The sequence below is a fragment of the Dromiciops gliroides genome, chromosome 2 (assembly GCF_019393635.1).
Source record: "Dromiciops gliroides isolate mDroGli1 chromosome 2, mDroGli1.pri, whole genome shotgun sequence".
Taxonomy (NCBI): domain Eukaryota; kingdom Metazoa; phylum Chordata; class Mammalia; order Microbiotheria; family Microbiotheriidae; genus Dromiciops; species Dromiciops gliroides.
In genome coordinates, this window is record NC_057862.1 from 461,924,474 (window position 1) to 461,945,491 (window position 21,018).

The 21,018-nt window shown below is 37.6% G+C and overlaps 1 protein-coding gene across 5 annotated transcripts in view; it reads right to left on the bottom strand.

Moving 5' to 3' along the window:
- Positions 1-21,018, bottom strand: part of NCOA3 (nuclear receptor coactivator 3) — a 206,826-nt gene that overhangs the window by 12,398 nt on the left and 173,410 nt on the right. For all 5 annotated transcript variants that reach the window (XM_043989116.1, XM_043989114.1, XM_043989113.1 and 2 more), the window contains 9 exons: positions 20,699-20,846; positions 19,384-19,769; positions 17,114-17,979; positions 15,620-15,755; positions 10,919-11,113; positions 9,890-10,123; positions 9,632-9,758; positions 6,370-6,541; positions 3,344-3,640 (listed from right to left, as the gene is read on the bottom strand). In XM_043989116.1, the coding sequence (XP_043845051.1) occupies positions 3,344-3,640; positions 6,370-6,541; positions 9,632-9,758; positions 9,890-10,123; positions 10,919-11,113; positions 15,620-15,755; positions 17,114-17,979; positions 19,384-19,769; positions 20,699-20,846 (2,561 nt within the window). The remainder of the gene's footprint in view (positions 1-3,343; positions 3,641-6,369; positions 6,542-9,631; positions 9,759-9,889; positions 10,124-10,918; positions 11,114-15,619; positions 15,756-17,113; positions 17,980-19,383; positions 19,770-20,698; positions 20,847-21,018) is intronic.

Sequence of the window (21,018 nt, forward strand, 5' to 3'; positions counted from 1 at the left end):
TAGGGATATTTTTTCCTAGCACTTTCACTATGAAGAGAAGAGAAACTTATAGGATAATGTCATACAGGAATGGAGGTTTCAAGTGAAGTATTTTGATGGATGGAATAGATTTACACATGTTTGTAAGCAGCAAAAAAGCATCATTAGATAGGAGATTGCAGATGAGACAGGCATAGAATGATAATAGGGTAAAGACTTGTAGGATATAAGAGGGAATGAGATCCAGGACACTGAGGTAGCCGTAGGAAAGAAGACCACTCCCTCATATACAGACATAAAGGAAGAAAGGATGAGTAAAGATGTTTTGGGGTTTTGAGGTATACAGAAGGGAGTGTATGGCAAAGCATAACAAATGATTTCTTGTGTTCTTATGTAAAGCATAAGGCAAATGATTTTTGATAAGAGATAGGAAGGTAAGGAAGGAGTTGAGTGCTTAAGAGAAAGATGGTTGTTCTTTGTACTCGAAGAGAACCAAAATGACATTACTATGTCGGGGTCGATGTACAGTGTGTCCAACTGTGGCTGATCAGACCAATACAAGTTTGGAAGGCTCTACCACAAGAGGGCACAAATTGTCCATATGAACATTTGGGATAGAGATGTCTCTAAATTTGCACACCTCACATTTCATTTGAGCTACTGCAAAAAAACAACAACATTAAAATGAAAGATAAAAAGAAGATGAGAAATGATCTACTTTTAAGAGAAAAGATGATTTAGAACAAAGCCTGAGAAGGGAGTGAAATAATCAAGTAATAAGAAAAGGTTTACTGTGTAACAGTAAGGGCTAACTCAAAATTAGATGAAATTAATCTGTAATGAACCCAGTTGTCAGTTATACAAACAAATAACCAAGACAGAAGACAAATTAACAAAGAAGGCAGATGGAGATGATGATGTCCGGTTGAGAAGTTCAGGGAGTAAATAGTGGCAGACCAGGGATTCAGAGGATCAAACATGGAGAAAAGTATAAAGCTGAACTGGTGGTGAACTATATAGCAAAGCTTTTAAACTGTGAGTTGTGACCTCATGTGGGGTCATGTAACTGAATGTGGGAGTAGTGAAAAATTTGACAACAATAAAAGGTCATGTATAACTATTTTAGATGCCTATATACCCAGGGTCATGTAATAAATTTCTTGGGAGAAAAGAGGTCACAAGTGGGAAAAAGTTTAAGAAGCCCTGAATTACAAGATCGTGCTTGCAAGAAGAAAATAAAGGCAGGTCAATAGTGGAAGACCTGAAGAATAAAGAAAGATAGCTGGGAGTGGATGTTTGAAGAAGAATGAAGCAGAAGAGGAAGAAATGGGAATACAGGAGATTCTAATCAGCCAGAGGAAGTTCAGAGTTCAAGATCACAAGAGGTAATAGGTATTGATCAAGTAAGATCTAAGTTATGGACATCTTTATATGCAAATGAGGTAAGAGTGTAACGATTGGAATGACGCCACCTGCTGGAGACTTACTGTAGAAGAGTTCTGCCCATGAAGCGAAGGTCTTTGAGGGCAAGACCAGGAGTCAGGAAGTGACGCGGGCTAGTGGGAGGAGGAAGGAAGAGACTGGCGCTCAGTCTCGCTCTCTTTCCTGAGGACGCTGGTGGAGCGGGGAGCTAGAAATGTGCTCTCCCTTTAATAGATAGGAATCTAGGCCTTTCTCTCTCTTTACCAAATTCTTATTCTCCTTAATAAATGCTTAAAAGTCTAACTCTGGCTAAAGCTTATAATTTACTGGCGACCACTCATTGGATATTTTAGACAGACTAGCTAGAATTTTAGCCCTTTAACAAGAGTGAAGCTATAGTTTTAGGAGCTGAGGTGGTTGATGAGCTGTTGAGTCAGGTGTCAGACTGGCAACCAATGTGTACACTGGAGCCCCCAAAAATATGAACACAAGAGCTGGGTTAGAAAGGACAATGAACCTACTATTGAACTCCATAAGAAATCTAAGTCTAAAGTCTACAATAAAACATAGTCATTAAATGATAAAATAACCTAGAGCCCAATAGAACACAGCAGCAAGTAACTGGACCAGATGATCATCAAAAAAAAGAAGAAGAAGAATATTGTAGTGAAAAAAGCACAGGACTCAGTGTTCAAAATTCCAAGTTCCAATATCAACTCTGTCCCAAATATCAACTCTCTGGGCCCAAAACCACTCATCTAGAAAATGATAGATTTCTTTCTTTCTTTTTGAAAAGGATGGATTTCTAATAAGCCTTCTAGTTCTAAATCCTAGGCTGTAAGTAATTAACCGACTTACATAAACACATAAATAGACTTAAATAGACACATGATTAAACTTAAAGTTCATTACAACTGGGTTTGTGTCTTCCTCAGTGATGAGACATTTAATCATATATATCAGGGTCAGTTTTGGAGTAGGAAGGAACCTTAATGAATAGATAATCCAATCCTCTCACTTTGCAGAGAAAACTGAGTGAACCAGAGGTCAAGCAACTTGGCTCTTAGGTAGAAAGCAACAGACACAAAACATGCACCCAGGACCCCCAAAACTTCATGTTCTCACTGTACTACTACAAAGTTTATGAACTAGGAAATGATGGGGCTAAAGTAATTACATGTTTAATTCTGCAGTATCAAAATTAAACTAAGATGTTATTAGATAGTGAATTTATAAAATGGGGAGATATCATTATCTGATATAAAAGAACACACTGGACTTGGAGCTCAGAGTCCATTTAAGTCTCAGCTTTAGTTCTCATCTGTAAAACAGGAATCATTCTTCTACTATTTATTTCTTTTCTTTTTTTTTTTAGTGAGGCAATTGGGGTTAAGTGACTTGCCCAAGGTCACACAGCTAGTAAGTGTTAAGTGTCTGAGGACAGATTTGAACTCAGGTACTCCTGACTCCAGGGCCAGTACTTTATCCACTGCGCCACCTAGCTGCCCCTTCTAATATTTATTTCACAAATTTAAATACTACAAAATGCTTAAAAAATAAGGAACTCTGAATAATCGTCCACTCAGACCATCACCTCTGCATTCTGCCCACTGGTAACCTGGGTTCCACCCTCAGATCCCTCATATCTTAGCAGGCCCAGCCTTCTACAACCATTCACAACAGTTTGCATTGGTTTCCATTGGTCTCCACGGCCTCCTGACCATGCAGCCCCCCTTCTGTGCTGTCCTCACCCAATAGAAAGTGAATACTCCTTAAGGGCAAGGGATGTAAACAGTTCCTGGAACATAGTTAGCACTGAATAAATCTCTATTTCCTTATATCCCATTCAGATTTATGAAAGAATCAAAAAACTGATCTCTCTCTCTCTTCTCATCCACCCCCCACCTCTGAGATTTCAACTACCATAAACACATGCACTTACCTGCTGGCCCTGGAGTCTCTGTTGCAGTTGCATTCTAAGCTGTTTTGGTGTATTTGTCCGGGGTCTCATCATGTTAGCTCTGGGATGCATTCCCTGTAGTGGAAAGTTACCCTGCTGGCTCATTTGATTCATCATTGAATTAAATGACTGCTGTTGTCCCTGAAGATTACTAAAACCTCCTTGTATTACAGCAGACTGGGCTTGATAGGATTGTCCGTATAGAGCAGTCTTTTGGTCAATCATTACTGCAGATTCTTGACTTTGGAAAGACTCCTGTTTAGCTTCCAAAGCATGTCCCTTTAACAGCAAATAAATGAATACCAATATATCATTTAAAATATCAGTTATCATGGGCAACATACACCATACATCTTAAAGAGATTAAGTATAAATTTTACAATGCCACCATGAAATTCCAAAAACAAAATACTTGCCAGCACAGTCTGAAATAATAGCTTTTAAAGCAAGCCCTACTTTAAGTTTTTATAGCAGTCCTGTGAACACTGATCTAAAAAACTCATTAGTGAAGTGAATAGTAGTTAACTAATGCCTCAACCAAGAGATAAATAACTAATTGGGAAGAAAAGTACCTCTAAGACTAGAAATTCTTATTGTCAGCTAATCCAAAGAATTAAAAAAAACATTTGCCATTAAAATAAACTGAGTAAAGACAGAGTAAAGGACCCATATTCACAAAAATATTTATAGCAGTTGTTTCTGTGGTGGCAAAGAATTGGAAATTGAAATGGTGCCCATCAATTGAGGAATGGCTGAACAAGTATTGGTCTATGAATGGGACGGAATATTACTGTGCTATAAGAAATGATGAAGATGATGGTCTCATCCCCTGGGAAGATGTATATAAAAACCAAACCATATTTTAAATAAATGAATGAGAAAACACTTATTAAGAACTGGCTATGAGCAAAGCACTATGCTAAGCTATTGTTTGTCCTTTATATCTGAAGAGGACCAATAACATCATGGGTGATGTCTTGACTTGTGTGTGAATTGGATTTCAGTGAGGCTGAGCTGCACAAAGTCAACTGCCTCACTCTTTCTTCCAGAGTCATCAGTGTCCAGAGGCAAGACAAAAGTCAAGATGACTGGAGATGCCCTGGGATGCAGTAGATGACCTCAGCATCTTCAGTGTCTGACCAAGCTCTAAATGCTCCAGAGCAGCACACCGCTCCCCTTCAGCCTCCTTTATGGCTGTTGGAACAAATTATTCTCATCCACCCACTCTGCCAGGGAAAGTCTTCACATGCTTGGGGTAGACATGCCCCTAATTCATTGACAGGTTTGAGGTCTGTTGGTTCTCCTCAACCTGTTTTAGCCATCTGCCGAGATGGTTTTACGAGGGTGTGAGCCACTGCTCGTGTAACAGCTTCTTGGAGCCAAAAAGTGAGAGCTGGGTGACAACTGGACACCAAAGGTGGATGAGCAGCCCTGAAAAGGCCTTAGTAAGCCTTCACACCAGAGGTGCTAGTCTTCCTTGAACACCCTGAACACTGCACTGTGCTAAGCACTAGTGTTACAAATTACAAAGCATAAAGAGTCTCTCATAGACCTCACATTCTAATGTGGAAGAGTACACACAGAAGAGGTTTCAGCTGGAAGTCAAATGGAAAGGTCCCATAGTACTTAGAGGACAATGGCAAAGTAGATGGTAATGTCATTTCCACTGATAAAATCATTTAAATTTCAGATGTTGAACCATTTGACAGTGCCAAGAATTTGGTGACTAGAACTTTTTCTGACTGACCTTCAGTAGCTGTTGCTGCTGAGAAAGTTGTAAAGTTTTAACTATTTAGAAGAAACAAAATAACCTTTGATCCCACTAATGGACATAGAGCCCAAGGAGGTCAAAGAGAGAAAGGTCCCATATATATCAGTATATATGGAATACATATCAAAATATTCATGGCAACAATTTTTGTGGTAGTAAAAGAACAGCAAACAAGGTGAGTACTCACTGAATGGGTAATGGCTGAACAAACTATAATAAACAAATGTATTGGAATACTGTTGTGTTATAAAAAATGGAAAAAAATAAGGAATTCAGAGCAACCTGATTCGATTTTTAGGAATGGATGCAAAAGATGGTCAACAGAACCTAAAGAACAATATACCTAATGACTATAATACTAAAACTGAATGCGGTGATCCAAATTCTGATTAATTGCAGTGAGCAACTTAGGTCATGCACAACAGAGATGAACCATATTTCCTTGGTCTCAGTAGAGAGGTGTGGTACAAGATGAAAGGAATATTACCCTGCTAATTATTCATTAAACTTTTTGTTTATGATGTGAGAGAATTTAATGGAGCTGGAGACTGTATATCAGCAAATAAATGTAATGTTAAAAGTAAAAGATTAAAGAATGATTAAACGGCTTCTTTTGCAAAGTTGAGAATCCATCCATAACACAAAATAGCCATAAATTATTTTTCTGTTTTGTAAATCTGGAGTTTTGTATAACTGCTTCAAGGAAAACTATAAAAACTAGTGGGGGAGATGCAAAGGGACAGTCATGGCAGATTTACCTTGTTAGTTTCATTGTGTTGAAGTGAATAAAAAAAATACCTTGCATTCTACCTAAAGCAGCTACACTAGATCATTACATGTTTAGGATCAAAAGCTCCTTGACAGCAAATTAATGCATATACAGACAACAGTGGTTGAGGATTTTCATGTAATTTGAATCATGCAGCAATGTCAGGGAGTTAGTCATACTGATAAGATTATGAACATTAGTGACTATAGTAAACTCAAGTGAATATAGAATAAAAAAATATGACCTTGGGTTTTGTCACTTGCAAAATGAGATTATCCTCTCAAGTCCCAAACAAGTCAAACATTCTTTGATCCTAATTTTATTGAGACATCATCATTAAATTATACGTATTTCTTTTGCTACCTATTAGGATTCTAAGTGTAGTATTTGAGTTTTACAAATTATTTTTTCATTTCCAAAATATAAGAAAATAGATGTATATCCATTAGTCAGGTTAATATTACTTACTTGATTTACAAGATCAGGTATTCCTAAAGCTTTATCAATTTCCTCAAGTCCTGTGACATCTGTGTTACTCAACAGAGTATGTAACTGATCCAAAAGAGCTCTTTCATCACTCTGACCTTCTACGTTCGAAGGAGGACACAAAAGATCATCTAGGGAATTCCTAACAAGGGCTCTAAAAAAAGACAAAATTAGAACATTTGGCATCATACTTCAGACACTTCAAAATAAAAGTATAATTCACAAAAGTATTAGTTAACCATCTAAACCAAAACTTCTTAAATTGTGGATCGTGAACCCATACGGGGGTCATGCAACTGAATATAGGGGGAGGGAAGGCACAAAAAATTTGGCAGCAAGTGTTTGATTTGTATACGTATTTACCCAGGGTCAAATAAAAATGTCTCAGGTGAAAAGGGGTGCCAAGTGGAGAAGGTTTAAGAAGTCCTGTTCTAAACAGCACTGTCATACATGAATAGACCTCAGTTCTAGTACTAACTCTGACATCTCCTAGCCTCTCAACCTAGGTCAAGACACCCAACCCTTTCCTGTAAAATGGAACTCCTTGCTACTAAACCACTCCAAGTGTTTCTGACCTCATCATTCTAAGACATGGTCACTACAATGATCATATACACATATGAAAATTGCTTTGCTATTCTGCTCAATTTGATTCAATAGATATGCCAAGTACACTCTAATTACTGTGGCAGATCCCTGGGGCAAAAAGACAAAACCCAAAGTGTTCTTGCCCTAACAATCTATTAGTAGCATACAAGAGTTACAGAAATACAGTACGAGGAAAATTATGGAAGTGGTAGCAAGAGGAAGGGGAGATCTGAGACAGTTTCATGGAGAAAATGGCATGTGGACTGAATGACATGTGACTGAGTAAGCAAGAACTTACTGCCTTTTGAGAGGCAGTGCTTACATATACCTGGCACAGATAAAAGAGATAGATTTCAATTTAGAGAATAGCTTGTGGGCCAGTTTGGCTGGAATATAAAGTTTATGAAGGGGAGTAGTAGGAACTAAGGTTGAAAAGGTAGGTGGGAACCAGATTGTGGAAGGCCTTAAAAGCCAGTCAAAGGAGTTTATCATAGAGGCAAAGAAAGCCCCTGAAGGTTGCTGAGTGACATAGCCAGACCTGCTGTGCCTCTGGAAGATTATTTTGATAGCCAGATGGAAGATGGACTGATTAGGGCTGGATGAATTAAATAGAAACAAAGAAACAAATTAAGAGGATTACTGTAGTCCAGGTAAGAAGCAGTGAGGGAATATATTGTTGGCAGCACATCAATTAGTTCAACCATTTTTAGAAAGCAATTTGGAATCTGTGTGTGTGTCTGTATGTGTGCTTCTGTGTCCATACATACATATGTATGGATGTGGATGTGGATGTGTACGTATGTCTGCGTATCCATCTATGTATCTGTGTGTGTATATACTTTTTTTTTAAGCGATTAAAGACTGCCCAGAACTTCCAGGGAAAATGGCCACTTCAATGTAGCTGCCCAGCTCCCATATATCTAATCCAGCAACACTCTGGAGTTTTCAATATGGAATAGTCAATAGAACTGACCTCAAACCCAAGAAGATTTAGTTCAAGACCAGCTAAGAATTGGAAATCAAAGGAATGCCTTTCATTTGGGGAATGGCTAAATAAGCTGTGGTGTATGATGGTGATGGAATATGGTGCTATAAGAAATGACAAGCAGGATGACTTCATAAAGCCCTGGAAAGACATGTATGAAAGAAATGATGTATTGGGAAGTGAGCAAAACTAAGAGAAAATTATACACAGACAGCAATATTGTTTGATGAAGAATTGTAAATGACTTGACTATTCTCAACAATATAATGATCTAAAACAATCCCAAAGGACAAATGATGAAACATACTCCACCTCCAAAGAAAGAACTGATATTGATGGAACAGACTGAAGCATGCTGTTTTTCACTTTCTTTCTTTTTTGTTTTCTTTTAATCACGTTTTCTTGTACAAAATGACAAATATAGCAATGTTTTACATAACCGTACATGTATAACCCACATCTGATTGCTTACCACCTCAGGGAGGAGGAAAGGGGAGGAAGGAAAGGAGGGATAAAAATTGGAACCCAAAACTACAAATAAAAATGTGTATTACATTAAAAAAAATAAAATAAAATAGGGGCAGCTAGGTGGCGCAGTGGATAGAGTACCGGCCCTGGAGTCAGGAGTACCTGAGTTCAAATCCGGCCTCAGACACAACACTTACTAGCTGTGTGGCCCTCAGCAAGTCACTTAACCCCAATTGCCTCACTAAAAAAAAATAATAAAAATAATAAAATAAAATAAAAAGACTAACTTCAACACATACTGGCTATCTGACCCTGGGCCAATTGCATAACCTCTTAAAGCCCTAAGCAATTGAGACCATACGTTACAGAAAATATGCCAAATTGCATCAGTAGAGGGAGTTCAACACTGTAATAAATAAAAATATGATCTTGACTTCAATCCACAATCATTCTGGAACTAAGAAGAGGGGACAATAATACCACATTCAACAACATCCAAAAAGTTGTTTTCAAGTACAAGATTTGTTTAAAGAAACCAGAGTAATCTCTCACCTAGCATCAAAAAATAAGCTACTTCAAATAAATGTTTCCCAGATAATTTTATAGACAGAAATCTATCATACTTCTTTGTCTTCTGAAACATAGTCAACTATTATGCATCAATTATAGTGACACCCTCAGGGCAGCTAGGAGGTGCAGTAAATAAAGCACTGGCCCTAGATTCAGGAGGACCTGAGTTCAAATATGGCCTCGGACACTTGACACTAACTGTGTGACCCTGGGCAAGTCACTTAACCCTCACTGTCTCACAAATCATCATCACCACCACCACCACCATCATCATCATCATCGTCGTGACACCCTTAAGGAACATTTATAATATATAGCTATTTGCCCTTTATTAAGTGATGCCAGAATGTTATGACTTTAAAATAAAATTCTTCTCTCCTCCCTTCACTGTGAATGAACATTGCTTCTTAGTGCTGCAAATGGATCCTCCAAGTTTCTAATTTGCTTTTATATTTTTACTTCAAGTGATGCTACTATGCTTTTAATGGGTGGGGATACTGAGGGTCTAATGTACATATAGTTGTGGTTACTTATTTGTACATATAATGTAATTACAACTACTTCCTTACAAATTAGTTTACTACTCTTTCCTAAAAATATAAACACAGTGACATCACCTATTTGAATCCCTACCTATTTTGCGTCCCACGAGGGCCCTGATCCATGGACAACATATTATCAGGCCAAGATCCAGGTTGATTAGAGGGTCCTGTCTGACCATAAGCGTTTACTCCCATACCCATAGGAATCTCACCAGGCCCTGGGAAATAAAAATCAGAATATATTCAGAAATATACAAAAGAATCCCTGAAAATTGTTAGGTAGCAATTTCAAATATGTATTTTACTTTTTGTGTGTGTGTGTGGGGGGGTGGTGGTGAAGAAAACTTACTCATATGAATCATCTGTTGCTGCAGCATTGGCCTTGTACCAGGCATACTATTGGACCTAACAGGAAGGCCAGGTAAAGTACCACCCATTGCAGGTCTTGGTAAGGAATTACTGTAGTCAGTTCCTGGCCTCACCAATGAACCTGTGTTTTGTTCCATCCTGCTAACTTTAGAATTTGGCAAACCCCACTCTCCTGAAGGATGATGGTTCATAGTCATATTTCTATTTGGAGCACCTAGGTGGAAAAAGCAAGGATTAGTTCTTCACCGTTTTGCAATACTGCAATATTTTTACATAACCTCAATTGCATGAAATAATGGCCCAAAGAGAATCCTTGAACAGTAAGCTTCCAATACTACCATAAATGGTATTCTGCCTTACCACTTCTGAGGGCCATAGCCAAGTAAACAATTTTAGAATCATCCAATCACCATTAATATTGCAAATAATGTATAAATATATTCTGTTGGCTATTATTCCAGTCCACTAATTAAAAATTAGGAAAGTTATTAATAAAAATTTTTGAACTAAAACAGTCTGAACACATCAAGTAAAACCTTGACGAAGATAAACTGTAACTTGGATGGATTCAATGTCATAATAATTTTTATTTAAAATAAAAACTTAACTCTATGCCAACATGGAACAATGATGACTGGTAGAGTTGGAGACAGAAATGTTCCAATCTTGCCTCAGACTTATCACTTATCACACTTAGCTGTGTGACACTGAACAAATGATTTGACCTCTATCAGCCTCAGTTTGCTTATCTGCAAAATGAGAGAAGTAGGCTCCATGTTCTCTAAAGTCCCTTCTCATTCTACATCAGTGCTCTTATAATCTATTTTACAAAACATGATTAAATGGGGAGGGGGAGGAGGAGACACTCCTCCCCCACAGGGAAAGTATGGAGGGGAGGAGTGGAGAGGAGAAGAAAAAAAAACTATTGTCTCATAGGAACGTTTCATATATGCCCTCAAAAGGTTGTTTTCCAAAATGCATTACAATAACTCCTGAGTAAGCAACATACCCATGTTAGAGCCAAAATTCTCCTGCGTATCCATCATCCTTGTATTTCCGCTTACCACAGGCTGCTTTGGTAACATGGGAAATGCATTAACATTTCTCACTGGAGGGCTTGAACCAACAGGAATAGGGCTATCCAAGGATACAGCTCGATTAAAAGGAGGACGAGCAGATGGCAAAGACTGTGGGCTTCTTAAACCTAAAAAGGAACCAAAAATGTGTTTTATAAATAACATTGTATCTACCTCAAAAATATGTAGAAACGAAAGACTCCTCCTATCTCTCTGCCAATACCTATACCCTGCCCCTCAAATACTAAAATACACAGGTTTTTCCTTTTTCCTTTACATAATAAACACTAGAAGGAAACAAAATCCATATCAAAAGTAAACCAGGGGGCAGCTAGGTGGCACAGTGGATAGAGCACCAACCCTGGAGTCGGGAGGATCTGAGTTCAACTCCAGCCTCAGACACTTGACACTTACTAGCTGTGTGACCCTGAGCAAGTCACTTAACCCTCATTGCCCGCCCCCCCCTCCCCCAGTAAACCAGCATTTTAGCCATTGCTGATGAAGAATTTCAATAGTGGAGCAGGGATGAGTACTGCCTTATAAGGTGATGTTTTATATAAGAGCCTTCTCATTTGCTCCTTGTTGTGAGTCAACATTCCTCAAATCCACAGACATTTTTTCCCCTCTATATGTAGTTATACTAAGTGGCTCATGAATCAAGATAGAGATCTTTTTTTTTTATGACGGGGCTGAAGTATAAAATTGTTCATTAAATATTTTATTTTAATTTAATTATTCTAAGTGCTCATTTTAAGCAAAGAATAAAGTTCTCTAAAATGCATACAATATCATTCTTAATAATCATCATTAAAGACAAAGTCATTAATATAAGTAACAAAGGGGAACACAAAAACAAAAGAGGGTATAACAACCAAATAGATTTATACATTTCAAAACTGAAGCTATGAAGACACCAGACATTTATGACAGATTTACCTGAAAATGAGAATATGAAAAAACAATGTGACTTTTAAAATTTCTAGTTTCTTTTTTAAAATTCTGGTTTAATTTTATTTATTTTCAACCCAATATTCTAGATTTTATGTGTCCAAATAGGATTTCTCCTTCAAAGTTGTTGTTTGTTCTTCATTCTTGAGGAGGACCATGACATCAGGGTGATTTCATGACTTGCACTGATTGGATTTAAGTGAGGAAGGACTATGCAAGGTCAGCAGTCTTACTCTCTCTTCCAGAGCCATCTGGGTCCAGTGGTAAGATATAGAGAGATATGGATATAGATATAGATATAGATATAGCTCAGTGTGACTGGAGATAGCCCTGGATGTTTAAGGTAATTGGGTTAAGTGACTTGCCCAGGGTTACACAGCTAGTAAGTGTCTGAGGTGAAATTTGAACTCAAGTCCTCCCAACTTCAGGGTGCCGCCTAGCAGCCCTATCCTTGGGAATATACTATGCATTGATTTTAGCATAGTTCAAATGTTTAAATTACCTACACAAACCAATTTATGGGCTATGCAAGACAGTGAGGGTTGTTATCATGTCACATTTCTTTAAACTTAAACTGCTATAGACTTCCATTATCACCTACTTTTTCTTCTTTTTTGTCTTTTGATGAGGCAATTGGGGTTAAGTGACTTGCCCAGGGTCACACAGCTAGTAAGTGTTAAGTGTCTGAGGCTAGATTTGAACTCAGGTACTCCTGACTCCAGGGCCGATCCACTTCGCCACCTAGCTGTCCCTATCACCTACTTTTAAAATCATACATAGCTGCTTGAAACCTGTACTAAAAACAGTCAATTTTTCAGGAGAGTTTATTGTAAACCAGGTCATTTTCAACTTAAAAAAAAAAATCAGTCAAATTCGAGCTGCAGCAGTAGATAGAACAAATTCTAATCACTAGGCAAGGCTATATTGGATCTGAAATCAATTTCTCCAAATGCACTATTTTAAAACTGCATAGACACCCATTCACAGGAATCAGCTCACAAGTACTGTCACATTTCTCATTCAACTCCCTTTTTCTCTCCTCTGACACTGCCTCCAACACTGGTGCAGGCCTGACTGCCTTATCCTTGGACTATTGCTGTAATAGCCTGCTGGTGGTTCTCCCTGCCAAGAGTTTCCCTCCACTACAATCCATGACTCCATTCAATTGTCAAAATGTAGGTCTGACCATATCACCCCCCTCCCCAATTCAATCAACTTCAGTGGCTCTCCCTATTACATGGAGGATCGAATATAAAATCCTCTTTTTGGCTTCTGAAGCCTAGCCTTAGCCTTTTGACCTAGTCCTTTCCTATATTTCCAGTCCTCTTATATCTCACTCTCCTCCACATGCTACACAATCCAGTGACACTGGCTTCCTTCCTGGTTATTCCTCTAATATGACTCAGCATTTTCCCAGGCTTCCCACACACCTGGAACTCTCTCTCTCTTTCCCCTTACCAAGCTTCTTTGAAATCTCAGCTAAAGGCCCACCTTATGTAAGAAGGCTCCATAATCTTAGCGGCTTCCCTCCAATAGTACTCCCAATTTTTCCTGTATTTATTTTGTTCATACAGTCTTTTGCATGTCTCCCCTTAAGACTGTGAGCTCTTTTAGAGCAGAGACTTATTTTTATGCTTCTTTCTATCTAACATACTTAGCACAGTACTGGGCACATACATAATGGGTGTTTTTTTTAAATGTTAGTTTAATTTGACTTGACTTGAAAACTGACTGTAATTTATGAACTTCTAGCTCAACATCAAGAAATATATTGTAGATCATCAGAAATTGACATTAAAAGTATGATTTTAATAAATGGGTCCCAGAAACAACTGAAATAGTCAAAAGACATAAGTAAAATTCTCTACCACTAATTTCTCCAGCAAGCCATTATTATGCACTCATTTTGTTGTTCAGTGGTTCTCAGTTTTGTCCAATTCCTTATGACCCCAGTTGGGTTATTCTTTTAGAAAAGATACTGAAGTGGTTTACTATTTCCTACTTCAGCTCATTTCACAGATGAGGAAACTAAAGCAAATAGGATTAAGTGACTTGCCCAGAGTCACACAGCTAGTAAGCATCTGAGGTCACATTTCAACTCAGGTTTTCCTGACTCCAGAAGTGGTACTCTATCCACTGTGCCACCTAGCTGCCCTATTCGCTTACAGACTCTAAATTTATAACAGTGAAATGCATTCTGTAACATCTTATTCTCAATCATGATGGGGGTGTTCGGTCAGAAGAAGATACAGAGATTGCTGTAAATTCAAGTGCAGATTCTATCTGCATGGTAGGAAGGAATATCTAACTTTTTAAAAACCTATTAATGGGGACGGTTAGGTGGCGCAGTGGATAGAGCGCCAGCCCTGGAGTCAGGAGTACCTGAGTTCAAATCCAGCCTCAGACACTTAACACTTACTAGCTGTGTGACCCTGGGCAAGTCACTTAACCCCAACTGCCTCACTAAAAACAAAAAACAAAAAACAAAAAAAAAACAAAACACAAACCTATTAATGAATTTTTGTTTCCAAATTTTGTAACATGACATTTATATAAAATCAAATGTGTGTTTTTTTCCTTCATTGTATCAAGTCAATTAACAAGCATTTATTAAGTGCCTACTACATATCAGACATTGTACTACATGCAACTGAAACAATTAAAAATAATGAAATAGCCCCTACCTAGAAAGAGTGTACATTCAAATGATCACTAACTTTAACTGCATACACATCCAGGAGGGAAGAGTGGTATAACTGGTTGTGTTAGAACTGAAAAAAATTACTAATAAGGTACCTTTTTAAGAAGCTCCATTCTAGTGTTAATAAAGTGCCATTAAATACATATTTTTCATATCAAAAAAGATTACAGATAAGTGAAAATTAGGGATGAGATGGAAGGAAAACATTTTATAAACTTCCCATGGACAACGGACAGATAGAAAGGGCATACACGGGGGCGGCTAGGTGGTGCAGTGGATAAAGCACCGGCTCTGGATTCAGGAGTACCTGAGTTCAAATCCGGCCTCAGACACTTGACACTTACTAGCTGTGTGACCCTGGGCAAGTCACTTAACCCCCATTGCCCCGCAAAAAAAAAAGAAAGAAAGGGCATACACAAGCTTTAAGTGAAATAGAATCATATTTAACAATACAATTGTAGGCAAAAAAGAAAAGCTTAATACTTTTTAGGATCTAAAGATAAGTAGATTCCAAATTTCTCATGCTGGATATCTATTTTGTAGTAGTGCATTATGCTCTTTGCACTATCACACAGGAGAAAACCTAGTTTTCAACAGAAGTATGGATCAAAAGAATTTTAAAAGGTACATAATTGGAGAGAACTGGTCACTAGAAAAATTAAAAAGCTAAAAGCTTAAATGGCAAAATAGAAGCATTTACATCCAATTTCTGTAGGGCTGCTTTGTCTTAAAATGCACTCTAACAGAAGACCCTTATGGGCACGGTCTGAGTTCTCTTTATTGTTTCATTTTCCTGTGCATAAAGCAGATGACACACAGGTCTTTAATAAATGTCTGAATACCTGAAGGTATGAGTTCACCTCTTGGTTCTAGACAGCATCCCATAAATATAGCAGATGTAATCTGTCTATATATTTCTAGTCATAATTTCACAATGTTAAGATTTAGAAGACCAAAGTTTTGTTTTAAAAAAATTAAGACTTACCTAGAGGGGTATTTCCTTGAAATAACTGTTGCTTACTTGCCAGATTATTACCATTTGTGGACATGGCATTGTTATAAAACTCGGAACTTGTCAGGTCACCAAGAATAGCATCTAAATTATCCAAGTCTCCACTCACCTAAAGATCAATTTTTTACAAACAGGTTAAATGTATGTCTGTATATATGTACCCCAAAATAGGTGTGTGTACAGTAAGAAACAAACTGAATGATGAAGAAGAATAAAATGGAACAAATGTCTGAAAAAATGGTACGGGTAAGTGTGTGGCACTTATAAGAAGTAAACTAATTACTGGCATATTCCTGAAAACTCCTTTATCTAAATGAGGCCTATTCCTCATCACAAACATGAAGATATTTACATATTTTAAACTCAAGCTAAGTTCATTTGTTACGGTTAACATTAAGTAGCTAATATTTTCTTAACTTTCCTAGAGAAGGGTTATCCAATTTAATGTCCAGTGTAAACCAAAAGAAAATTTTTCCCTTCAAAGTGTGATCGATTTCCCCTTCTGGGACAATCACAGCACCAAAGGTATGCTCACATCTGAAACATATTTGGCCCTGGTGTTAGGACTTATACTTGACATAAAAGATTCCACAGTGATGCTGCACATCATTGCCATCACCAGATATAGAATAAGTACACATTATTCAAAGTATGCCATAAGTAATCATCAAAAACTATTACACACTTAATTTGGTTTCTAAATGGCAATAAATATATCTTGATTTTTGTGTTTCACTACCCTTTTAATATGCTCTTAGTTACCTAGAATTTTCATTTGGAAAAGAAGCATCTGATATGAAATTTTCCACTTCTACTTTCAAACCATGCATATCAACAAACTAAGGACATCATGCATTATTTTCCTGTCTTTCAAATAACACAACTCAATTTAAGTATAATTCTGATCCCACAAAATTAAATAAGATAAAATCATAGCCTGTTAGAGTTGTAAGGGATCTTACAAATATAATCTTGGCCACTCGTTTTACAAATGAGTAAATAGACATTCACAGACAGAGGGAAAGTGAGATGTCCTTCTTTAGTCATACAGCTATTAGATGAGCATTTGTTTAATTGTATCACTGAATTTTAAATTTCTTCATTAAGTTATAATTGAGAGATCATGAAATAATAAAGTGCTGAACTTGGAGACAAGAAAGTCTGGGTTCAAATAGGCTTCTCACACTTACTGTGTAAGCAGGTCACAACCTGAGCCTCAGTTTCTTCATCTATAAAATGGAGAAGATATTATCTACATCGTAGAGCTATTGTTTAACTCAAATGAGATCATCCTTCTAAAACTTTTTGCAAATTGTAAAGCTTACATGTAAATTTTATCATCATCATTATTACTATTAACATTTTGTTGTTGTTAGTTATAATTCCTAGTTTTATATCCATGCTTAATATAGGATGGAAATAACAGAAAACAAATTAATGAAGTTCTTAAACTACTAAACATGTTACCTCTTCATTTTGTTCAGTCTTAACTTTAATCTCTTTTTCTTGACTTGAAGTAGGAATAGAAGTGGTGCTGCACTGCCCCATTTTATTATCTACACCTTCCACTTTAGGTTTTATGTCTTTAGGAAGTGAATCATTAGGATCATCCCTATCAAGCAGATATCGAAGAAGAGCATTGTTTTCCTTCTTCTTGGGACTTAGCTGCTCCTGCTTAACTATTCCTTCACTAGAAGCCGCACTGCTCGTGTCCTTCCCAGTAGCTTCGGCTGTAATCTTGGCTACTTCAGCAGGAGAATTCCCATTCTGCAGCAATTTGTGCAAAATTCTGTGCTTCTCTTGCAACAAGGAGCCATGCATGTTGGACGTGGAAGAAACTCCTCCTGATGTAGAGGAGGAGACTCCAGAAGGACTAGTGACATTGGCAGCAGTGTCTTTACACCCTGGATCTAATGGAGAATTTGTCAGAGTGGAATGTCCCCGGTCATCTGTAGAGCATGTTAGTAACTGAAGTAATTTTTTATGGCCTTTGCTTTCAGGTGGTCCCCTCTGATTCTCTGGCCCTTCAACACCAGTTTCTTTACTGTCTTTATCACTGGGGTGGTCCCTGCTATTGGCTTGGCATAAGGAACTTTCCACTTGACTCTGTTCACAATATAAGCCAGCGGGACTTTTAGACTCCTGGCTGCCTATTTTACTTTGTTGGTTCATGTTCATATTTGGAGAATTATCCAACTTAGGGCCTGGTGAAGAAAGTGTAGACAAAAGAGAAGTCCCCACACCCTCACTGATGGCTTGAAGGGCACTGAGAGAGCTGCTGGAGAAACTGTTTCCCCCAGTGTTGCTAGCAGATCCCATTGGAGAATGCATACCTATATGTAAGGAAGAAAGCCAAAAGAGTCAGGCGATACTTAATCAACAAACATTTCTTAAATATTTGCTAAGTGCTGGTGATACAAAGACTTAAATGAAACATTCCTTGTCCTCAAGAAGCTTACATTCTATGTAGGGAGACAGCACAGACATAAATAAATGTAGACAAAATAAACAGGAGGTAACAGGAAGAGAGGACAGCACTGACAGGAAAGGCTTCATGTAAAAAGTGCTACTCCAGGGGAATTTTCGAGGAAACAAGGAATTCTGAGAGGTATAGGTGAAGAACAAGCAGATTCCTGGACTAGGGGCCAGACAGTGAACATTCAGGAAACAGGAATGCAGCATAATGTGTAAGGAATTGAAAGAAAACCATTTTGGATGGATCATAGAGTATGGGAAGGAAAGAAAGGGATAAAAAGGCCAAAAAGACTTCAACAGGGCTATTTGTTCGTGGTGGTGTTCAGTCATTTTCAGTTGTGACCAACTCTTGAGAAAGATACTGAATTGGTTTGCCACTTCCTTCTCCAGTTCATTTTATAGATGAGGAAAAACAAGCAAACAGGGTAAAAGTCAGTCTGGAGTCAAAGGCTTTAAATGCCAAAGAGGAGTTTGTGTTTTATCCTTATAAGAAAATATGGAAAGAAAAAAAAATAAGCCATTGGAGTTTACTGAGTAGAGGAGTAATATAGTCATCCCTACATTTTAGAAAAAGTGCCTTCACAATTATATGGACGATCAAGTGGAGAGAGGAGAAGCTTAAAGTAGGGAGAAAAATTAAGAGGCTACTGCAATAGTGTATGCAAGAGGGCCTGAACTAGGTGGATATGTGAGGAGAAATAAGGGGCCAGATGCAAAAGATACTGTAGAGACAGGAACAACAACATATGGTAACTGAATGGATATGGGAGATCCATTGGGAGGATGCATCTTATTAGGACTTTAATTTCTCAAAAATAATGGAGCATGGAAAAAATTAGTTATATATATATATATTTGACCTTTTTAAAAAGTCTCCCCAAATCTGATTATTAGACAATACTGGGTAAGAAGGAAACCTTCTAAGGCTTGAAGCCAGGGAAGTGCAAGACATGGCCAGACCTAACACACTAGGACATCTTCTGTGTATGGGTTCAGCAACAAGACTACATGTCATATGTCTAAAATTTATACTAAACTGTGTCTTATATAGGTGTTGAGTCATCCTCTGAAAACTGGTTCCCATGAAATGTAAGCTAAAGTAACATATATTTGTATGCCATCGACTAAGGAGTAAAGGGGTTATTATCTACATTAGTAGCAAGAGTGCCAACCTGGATAAAATTCTAGATCTTTGAAGTATTTAAACATGAACAGGAAGAACACTTAAAAATCGACAAAAAGAAATAGGCCAAGTGAAATACCTGGAACAGGAGAAAATTGATGTGAAGGCATCTTTGGACTACCTCTGTTACGAGGAGAAATCATTATGTTCTGCTGATTGGTTCCAAGGCCAGGGCTACCATGTGGGGGGCTGTTCATATTTAGCCCATAACTGTTGTTCTGATAGGGAGAGGATTGCATTCCTGGTCCAAGATTCATAGAGCTTATGTTATTAGGGCCTCCGTATCTAATGCCACTCATCTGTCCCACTGCATTGGGGTCTCCCAAGGAGTAGGGCCTGTTCTGCATTGGTAGGCTTTGATTTGGCGACATATTCATTCCTCCAACGGAACTTGCACATCCGACTGTCGGAGTTCGTATATTTTGTCCCACTGGGTTGGGATTTGGTCTATATCCATTCTGCTCTCTGAAAATCACACACAGAAAAACTCACAAAAGTTTACACAACAATTGCAAAGCTCGTTAAGATTATAGATGAGAGCTGAAATATAGGAGGAAACACATATCAAACTACATCTTTACAGATACTATGACTATGCCTTCAATAATTATACCAACAAAAACACCAATCTGTTTCTAATGAGATTGAATTAATTTACCTTCCACTAGGCTACTACAAAAATTGTCTCGTAATTCACAACATATTTACTGCATTTTACAGAATTAAGACGTTCCAACAAAGCTTCAAACTCTTCAAAACCAGCATTTTCTATGAAGCAGAGATTAGAGAAGATTCAGGGATTTCCTCTTTAATGTTTTGTACATGCTGCCTACTCTCACTGGGATGTCATTTGTTATTTATGAAATGCATGTGTTACTAACTGAAATTTGAATTTAAAAACCTAACCTCAGTGTTATACATTAACATCATTGGAAAAAATGGGAGATGGAAAGAAGAGTAGGAACACTTTTTATACAAGTGTTGCCACCTATACAAAATAAGTTGCCACTTATAAAAGATATGCCACCTAGTCTATACTTCTTAATAGAACAGTTATCCTGGAAGAGAATGTAACAGTTCATCCAATCTATCCCTTAGTCTTCAGATAGGGTCTTCCTCCCCTCCACCCTGGAAAATAAAATGTTCAGGCAAAAACTGCTTTGTAAAACTTCTCACATACAAAAAACAACCTTTAAAAATGTGCATTCCTACTCTCAACTCCAAAACTTTCAAGTTCTAAAACCAAAGCACGAGAATCAAACTCACTACCAGAGGATACTTTTTCTCCCCTGACTTCTTCTACTAACGTTTTTACACTAACAAAATATTTGACAGCTTGGTATTTTTGAAGTTTAAAAATAAGGTGACTGAAAAACACAACAGAAAGGCACTACCTCTGTAGGAAGTGGGTAGAAAGAAAGCCATGGCGATCATTAGTCACTGGATTCCGAAAAAGTTTGCTCTTTGTTTGGGCTGATACTATAGTCCCATCAGCTAAAGAAAACCGGTACACAGGGGTTTCAGCATGTCCTTGGATATAAGCTGTATGAGAGAAATTAACATTGTAGACTGCATCAATGGAACACATCTAGCAAAGATGAGAAAGAAAATATATTTGAAAATACAATTCTTTCAAGAATATGTAGCATTAAGTTTTATATAAAAATTCTTAAGATACATTATGAGAGGCAACCATATAACATAGTGTACACAT